General features: G+C 45.9%; 1 protein-coding gene across 1 annotated transcript in view; it reads right to left on the bottom strand.

Moving 5' to 3' along the window:
- Nucleotides 1-1,738: 1,738 nt before the first annotated feature.
- LOC124545780 (cyclic nucleotide-gated cation channel alpha-3-like) overlaps nt 1,739-8,775 on the bottom strand; it is a gene marked incomplete at its 3' end in the record, with an annotated part of 672,390 nt that continues 665,353 nt past the window's right edge. The window contains exon 18 of the mRNA XM_047124727.1: nt 1,739-1,954. Within this exon, the coding sequence (XP_046980683.1) occupies nt 1,739-1,954 (216 nt within the window). The remainder of the gene's footprint in view (nt 1,955-8,775) is intronic.

Genomic DNA, 8,775 nt, shown 5'->3' with positions numbered 1-8,775 from the left:
TCACGAAAAAGCAAACCACACTGCAAGACGCTCCGCCGACAATCTGTCAGCGTGCAGAATCACGTTTGCTGCAGAAAGGGTGGTCTATTGGCAGGCGCTGGCAGCTCTAAATTCGACGCTGTGTCGCGCCGTTGGATGTATCCGGAGACGGATTCCTATTCTGCGTCCATCTTTATAATCCCTCGAAGTTCGTCGCAACACTTCAGGGGCACCCTGTATATGTTTGAGGCTGAAATATTATGTACTCATATTATTGACCTATCTTTCACGTAAATTAACATGTGTTTTATAGCCAGATTTAAAAAAATTGTTTGACAGATATGTCCATCTCCTCTTTCCTCGTATTCAAAAACCACGAATAGGAGCGCTCTGGTTGTCAGTCCACTGTACAGTACTTCGCGGTCAGGAAGCAACCATCTCGTTGCTACAAATGAGCTCTTTGCGTTATGAGATTAAGTGGCTTACGTTATGGCTGTACTGCTCGCCAGATGCTGCTACCTGTGCTGAGAGTCGGCGTTCCAGCCCGTATGAAATATTAATCATTCGTTTTCAAGAAAACTATTGCAGGAAAAAAACTGATTTTTTCCTCATCGTTCAGTGTGATACGTTCGCTTCGTAGGGGACTGAATTTCTTTTCTTTATATGGCATACTTACTGTGCTGCGTAAAATTAACTAAAACATTGCGCGAAATTTCAAAGATTTTCCAGAGGTAAAAACGCATTGCGTAAATTTTGCGCGCAGTTGATTTTAGCTGATACATTGCAGTGGCCCCCTACGACTGGGGCTGGCGGTTCCTCTGTTTTCTCCTGATACCACGATCGTACACTGTTTAGGATCGTTATATCACGAGAAAGCCGAAGAACTGCCAGCACCAGCCACATGGGGCCAAAAATTCTGAACATGGCTTCTACATAATCCGAAACCGGTCAATAAACAGTCTCGACTGTTCATTTTAACTTAAATATATCATTTCGTTCTTGAATTATCCGGTTTTATATCCGACGGACGGTGGCCCACGACGCGGCCATTCATGTTCTTGAGCATCACAATCATGTGGTCATATCAATAATATCTCATAAGCGATTCAAGATACGGAAAAGAGGTTTTCTGCAACTGATAGCACGTCATGAAGCACATACGTTGTATGATAAATAGGCGAAAGGTTTTTTTCTTTGCAGAGATATGGAAGTAACTCGTTGTGAGCTGTGAGAAATCGATGAATTAGGACGCATTCAGAGGTCCATGGTACTGCAGGAAAATCCAAGCAGCGTCTGTATACAAGTCCACCTGGGGAGTGGCCTAGTGGGATGTATTCACAGGCCGACAGCAGCGAAAGGGTCAAGCGGTTTCAGTGGATCGGAGTGAGTGACACACGACAGGTGCGTAGTTTAAAAGTGATACATTCAAAAGCACATAACTGCGTGCTATCAGAATTATGGGTAAAATTTTCGAGCGGGATCGATTTATGGGACTGATAACTTGCATTTGTGCTTCTTTCTGTTTAAAATATGAGGCCACGTTGGTGACGTATCCTTGCGAGAGTAACATGACTCATTTGCCTTCAGCGGAGCAGTGAGCAACGGAAGCGACTACGCACCCGCGGCTGCAGGCGGAGGGCGCCGAAGCCGGCGCGGCGACCGCGGCTGCAGCGGCGGCGGCGGCGGCAGCGCCGGCCGTGGCGGTGGCGGCGGCGGCGGTGGCGGAGGCGGCGGCGGGGGCGGCGGTGGCGGCGCGCTCCTCCTTCTGCTTGAGCAGCTTGAGGCGCTGCAGCAGCGGTAGGCCGGCGCCCAGCACCTCGTGCTCGCGCTCGGGGGTGGCCGGCCGGTCCCGCTCGCCGGGGGCGGGCGCCGGCGGCGGCGACGGCGGCGACGCGGGCAGCAGCTTGCGCTCCTCGCGCTCCTGCTTCTCCTTGAGCATGCGCAGTCGCTGCAGCAGCGGCAGGCCCGCGCCCAGCTTCTCAGACGGCGACATGGGCTGCGCGCCCGGCAGCAGGCTGGCGCCCTGCAAGTACGCTTCACTCAGGGCGCCTGCTGGAGGTCTGAGTCCCCTCTCTGTGTGTGCTGCCCCACCGTCGGGGAATACCAACAAAACAATTAATTAGACTAAAGAACATGACACACTCGAGGCCACAAATTAATTCAGGAATTTTAATAACTAATGACTGGGATGTTGTTGTTGTTGTGGTCTTCGGTTCCGAGACTGGTTTGATGCAGCTCTCGATGCTACTCTATCCTATGCAAGCTGCTTCATCTCCCAGAACCTACTGCAACCTACATCCTTCTGAATATGCTTAGTGTATTCATTTCTTGGTCTCCCTTTACGAATTTTACCCTCAACGCCGCCCTCCAATACTAAATTGGTGATCCCTTGCTGCCTCAGAACATGTCCTACCAACCGATCCCTTCTTCTAGTCAAGTTGTGCCACAAACTCCGCCCCAATTCTGCTCAATACCTCCTCATTAGTCATGTGATCTACCCATCTAATCTTCACCGAGCGAGGTGGCGCAGTGGTTAGACACTGGACTCGCATTCGGGAGGACGACGGTTCAATCCCGCGTCCGGCCATCCTGATTTAGGTTTTCCGTGATTTCTCTAAATCGCTCCAGGCAAATGCTGGGATGGTTCCTTTCAAAGGGCACGGCCGACTTCCTTCCCCATCCTTCCCTAATCCGATGAGACCGATGACCTCGCTGTCTGGTCTCCTTCCCCAAATAGCCCAGCCCAGCCTATCTAATCTTCAGCATTCTTTTATAGCACCACATTTCGAAAGCTTCTATTCTCTTCTTGTCTAAACTATTTATCGTCCATGTTTCACTTCCATACGTGGCTACACTCCATACAAATACTTTCAGAAACGACTTCCTCCTACTTAAATCTATACTCGATGTTAACAAATTCCTCTTCTTCAGAAACGCTTTCTTTGCCATTGCCAGTCTACATTTTATATCCTCTCTAGTTCGACCATCATCAGTTATTTTGCTCCCCAAATAGCAAAACTCCTTCCCTAATCTAATATCCTGAGCATGACTGGGATAAATGACCAGTATTTATTCGCATAAGGGGCCAGTAAATCACTATTTTTTCATTTATTAACTGAGTATCCGGCGTTGCCCTGATATGTAATTATTTCCATTCTCTTAGTCCATCCCCTTCTTCCTCTTCTCTCTATTCTTCTCCTCAGCCCCTCTCTGTCCATCTCTTCCTCGTCCTTCTCTTTGTCCACGTCCTCCAATACCCACTCTCTCTGTCGATCTCCTCCTGCCACGCTCTCTGTCCACCTGTTACTCAAATGGTTCACATGGCTCTGAGCACTATGGGACTTAACATCTGTGGTCATCAGTCCCCTAGAATTTAGAACTACTTAAACCTAACTAACCTAAAGACATCACACACATCCATGCCCGAGGGAGGATTCGAACCTGCGACCATAGCGGTCACGCGGTTCCAAACTGAAGCTCCTAGAACCGCTGGGCCACCCCGGCCGGCCCACCTGCTACTCCCCCTATCCGTTCCTATCTCCTCGTCCCTCTTTATCTGTCCCTCTGCTCTTCTTCCCATTCTCTATCCATCTCCTCTCCCTCTCACTGTCTATCTATTCCTTCCCCTCATGTTTTCTGAGCTGCATGACGTACAGCGATATAATTTTATAGGAACGAGGGTTGCCCAGAAAGCAATCCACAGCTTTTTTCTTCAACAATTCTTTATTAAACGTAATGACAATTGCACACACGAAAGGATCTTGCTCTATCTACACACCCTATTTGTTCACGTGATATACATCCATTTCTATGGCCTTCCTCCTACGAGAAATAATGGTGTGTACCTCCTATCGGTACCAGTCCTTGACCTGGTGGCGAAGCCAGTGCTTCACTGCGTGACTCATCTCCTCATCGTCCTCAAAATGTCTTATACGAATGGCATTTTGTAATGGCTCAAAGAAGTGGAAGTCCGAGAGAGCTAGGTCGGTTATATCAGGTATGACAGTTGCTCCGACCGCTAGAAATCGTGGAGCCTCGCCGAACCACCTTCTGACGACCTGACACACCTCGTCCAGCGACTACTTCGGTCGACAGAAGACGCTCCATAGACTCTGAAAAAGCGTTCGTCAATATTTACTACAGTTTCTTTCTGTGCAGTGAGAAATTCAATGACGGCACGTTGCTTGTAACGTACATCACCTTCAGACGCAATCCTGAAACTGTCCTGCAGCTGCACTATGTGTCGGAAGTGACAGAAACTTGGTGCGCTCTCTCAGGTGACTTCAAATAATACATACGTAACGGTTCGCATTCGTAGCATTGTTTTCGGCTGAGAAAGAAATGAAATGCATTACTTTCTAGGCAACCCTCGTGCATTTAGAAGCATGTGAGAATAGTCTGCTAAATGTGTCGCGAATAGACTTAGTAGCAAAGAAACAATAAACGTAAACGTAATGATATAATGCCTGATTCGACAGTTTTACTAAGTGAACAGCGAAAATGCAGTAAGCAATAAACTTTTTTCCTTTCATCATTATGTAGGGATGTAGCGAGAAGTAATTTCGCAAAGGTTTGGAATTATGTGTAAAGTTTACTGCTAGTCACTAAGTGCTCTCGTTCCCATAAACTAGAGGATAAAGTCTGGATATTCACGCCTCGTGGCCGACACTTCTTTTTCAATCCCACTGCTATCTCTGGGATAGGTAGGTCGTTCTTACACCCACAGCAATTCTTTCCGGACAGTAAATGATATGTCTACTATGTTTGGTTGAAATCTGTTCAGTGGTTTCGGAGGAGATGTGGAACATACATATACAAATTTGTATCAGATATATGAGTATTTTGTTATTTTTCATGATCCGATATTGATGAAATACACGGCACGCCAAACTATGCTCAAGTTACTAGCGAAAACCTCATGAGAATTCGTTCAGTAATTTTGGAGATAGTGTGTTCGAACACAGATAAGCAAACAGATTTATTATTGGTATAGGTTTAGTTTTGTGTCACAGTTCTATATAATCTTTGATGGTGACTAGTTACGAACGCTTGCGCTCATTCTCAAAGCACTCGATATATCATAAGGTTCAAAATACATAAATTTTTTTCAGGCACTTCCTATGATCACAGTGGTGCAACAGATTGGTTGTGACATACCTGCATGTCTGATATTTGACTGTAACATAATTCCAACTGAACATTCGAAAGATTGGTTCATACATGATTTCAACGCAACAAATGTGATTAAAACTTTATGGGCGCCTTCAGTTGTTTGTTATATGTGCGCTGTCGTCATACCACAGTACTGCTACGTATCTGCTTACAGCATATCGTTCCTTACACATCTTATTTACATTGCCCAGTAAGTTTTACAACGCGCCTTTGTGTCACAGTTGTAGATAGTGTCGGAAGTTCCAAGCGTCTTTTCGCGGATGATGCTGTAGTATACAGAGAAGTTGCAGCATTATAAAATTTCAGAGAAATGCAGGAAGATCTGCAGTGGATAGGCACTTGGTGCAGGGAGTGGCAACTGACCCTTAACATAGACAAATGTAATGTATTGCGAACACGTAGAAAGAAGGATCCTTTATTGTATGATTATATGATAGCAGAACAAACACTGGTAGCAGTTACATCTGTAAAATATCTGGGAGTATGCATAGGGAACGATTTGAAGTGGAATGATCATATAAAATTAATTGTTGGTAAGGCGGGTGCCAGGTTGAGATTCATTGGGAGAGTCCTTAGAAAAAGTAGTCCATCAACAAAGGAGGTGGCTTACAAAACACTTGTTCGACCTATACTTGAGTATTGCTCATCAGTGTGGGAACCGTACCTGGTTGGTTTGACAGAGGAGCGGCGAGTTCGTCACAGGGTTATTTGCTAAGCGTGATAGCGTTACGGAGATGTTTAGCAAACTCAAGTGCCAGACTCTGCAAGAGAGGTGCTATGCATCGCTGTGTAGCTTGCTGTTCAGGTTTCGAGAGGGTGCGTTTCTGGATGAGGTATCGAATATATTGCTTCCCCCTACTTATACCTCCCGAGGAGATCACGAATGTAAAATTAGAGAGATTCGAGCGCGCACGGAGGCTTCCCGGCAGTCGTTGTTCCCGTGAACCATACGCGACTGGAACAGGAAATGGAAGTAAAGACAGTGGCACGTAAAGTGCCCTCCGCCACACACCGTTGGGTGGCTTGCGGAGTATAAATGTAGATGTGGATGTAGACGCGGGATAGGCATAGACAGGCTCAGCCCCACATGGTCCAACAGTTTATGTGCCACGTCAGAACAGTGTTCCCGAGTGTTGAAACCTCGAAAATTTAGGTGTTATTGCCGAGTCTGAACAAGCAAGCTGTTTAAGCACTTTATTGCTCCCTCCTTGCGACAACTTAATTAATAAATATTATATTGATAGTTTGAAAGTATAACCGTAGTCAAACATAGGAGTCATCCATGCTGCTGCTCAGGTAAGCTCAACAACGGCTGTAGAATCATTTCACAGAGGACCTCTCTCACTTGTCTTCGTTTTCTCGTGTATTTCAGCACTTAATGTCAAACATTTTCCTCTGTTGACCGAACAGCATTGATTACTAGAATAACCTCTCCAATTTTAACTATATTATGTCACTCAATGGTTTGAGTTGACTTCATATAAATGTTATTGTCGATTCACGCGTTTTAGATACACCACAATGCCAAACACATGAGACAACAGAAAAAGAGAAAAATAAGCCAAGAAGTGAGAGTGTAGCTGAGTCTTTTCGACTACAACCTGTAATGCTGTGATCACTGCCAGACAGCATGTCGCTCACATGCCAAAGCCACATGAGGAAATGGCCTGGCCACATCGCATCCGTCGGAGACAGACGACCAAAGGCTTAGGACCGCCATGGCATCCACGCAGCTGGTATTGTATGTCAGGAGAGAGTATTTTCTTGACGCCAAGCGTGCGGTGTTCTTGCTCTGATATGTATGGAAGCGGTCGCGGACTCAAACACACGTTGTCGGACCGGAAATAAGAAGACGTTAGCAGATGCAAGGGCGCTGTAGAGAAATACACGAATCCAGAGGGCACGGCACGCCAATTTTTAACTGACGACGTGTAGTTTGCCGGGAAAAGGAAAGTTGACACTCATCTGTTGTCTTCCTACAATGAGAACTGCCCTAGAGGGACATTTGTTATCGAGATGGGAAAGGAGACAATTCCTGATGAAACTCTAGAGAGCACCCATCACTTGGAGGTGCCACTACAGGAACATTTGTGATGGCTCTTGGTCATCACTGCTGTTAGTGCCGCATACCCAACTTGGGCCGTTGCAGAAAAACACTCATTTTGCAACGCCGACACCACACTGCCCCCGGGGGATACGGTTAACAGATCCCGGAGAACCATCAATTTCGCCTGGCCGTCGTCTGGTAAATGATTTGCAATACAGCACTCAGATCGAACTCTGCCTGACAGTTCCGTTTGTCACTTAGCAAACATTATCAAAACCTTGTTAACGATCCCGTGAATCTACAAACTGATTATGGACAAATTATTATTTTTCCTTTTAATAATGATATGTAAATGTTATTTGTATAGCGGAGGTCCTATAGATTTTTTTAGAGTATTAAATATCTGTGAGAAATCTCCTTACGTTGTTGTGACCGACGCTCCGAATTCTTTTAATTGCTAAGCAAATGCAGCGTTTATGTACAAAAAATGGTTCAAATGGCTCTGAGCACTATGGGACGTAACTTCTGAGGTCATCAGTCCCCTAGAACTTAGAACTACTTAAACCTAACTAACCTAAGGACGTCACACACATCCATGCTCGAGGCAGGATTCGAACCTGCGACCGTAGCGGTCGCGCGGTTCCAGACTGTAGCGCCTAGAACCGCTCGGCCACCCCGGCCGACGTTTATGTAAAGTTTAAGACAGTGTAATTACTGAAAGCCAAAAATCGACCCCTACTAACCTTTACCATCAAAGAAAGAATAACCTGTTGACTTCAGAACGTCAAAAGGTGAGTAATGATTGTCAAACACCAATGATGGCATTTCATTCAAATCCTTCCGGGTGTAAGACAAGTACGACAAATATGTATATCAATATTTTGGCTGCTATTGCAGCAGCCTTCATCAGGATGTCTATTGTGGCTTGTGGTTACTATTTTATTTTTCTTCTTCTTTTCCCTGCGCTTTCGTTCCTCATCAGCGCAGTGTCAGTATGGTTATGAATAGACATGGCATGTGTAATTTAAGGGATGACCGGATGTCCTTCCTGCTGCCACCCCCTTATCCCTGTACCGAAATATTTTTGCCTTAACTGTCTGTGTGTAGTGTTATTCATGTAGAAGTGTGTAAAAGTTTTCTAAATGCTTGCTAATCGGCAGAACTTGGGTACCAGCCTGGCATTCACCTAGTTGGATGTTAGAAACCGCCTAAAACTACATCCGGCTCGCCGGCACATCGAACCTCGTCGTTAATTCGCCAGGCGAATTCGATCCAGGGCCACGCAAATCACCATCATGGAACGGCGCTTTAGCACGCACGGCTGTCGGGGTGGGTCGGTTGATGCTTTACATTTTATTATTTGAAAATGACTGGATATTTTGGAATGCTATATTTTTATTGGATGACAGCTTCAAAGAGGGATATAAGACGCTATTGTTGGGGAATTTGATGTTAATTCTGATTCATTATTGTTTCCGAATCCGGTGGTAGCTGCCGTTGTGTCGTGGTGCTGGTTACGAAGTGGTGGCGCTGCCTGGGACATGTGAGTGGTTCCTAGAGTACTGGATCTGAGTGGC

This window comes from Schistocerca americana, chromosome 8 (genome assembly GCF_021461395.2).
Source record: "Schistocerca americana isolate TAMUIC-IGC-003095 chromosome 8, iqSchAmer2.1, whole genome shotgun sequence".
Classification (NCBI taxonomy): Eukaryota; Metazoa; Arthropoda; class Insecta; order Orthoptera; family Acrididae; genus Schistocerca; species Schistocerca americana.
This window is presented reverse-complemented; position numbering and strand designations above follow the sequence as displayed.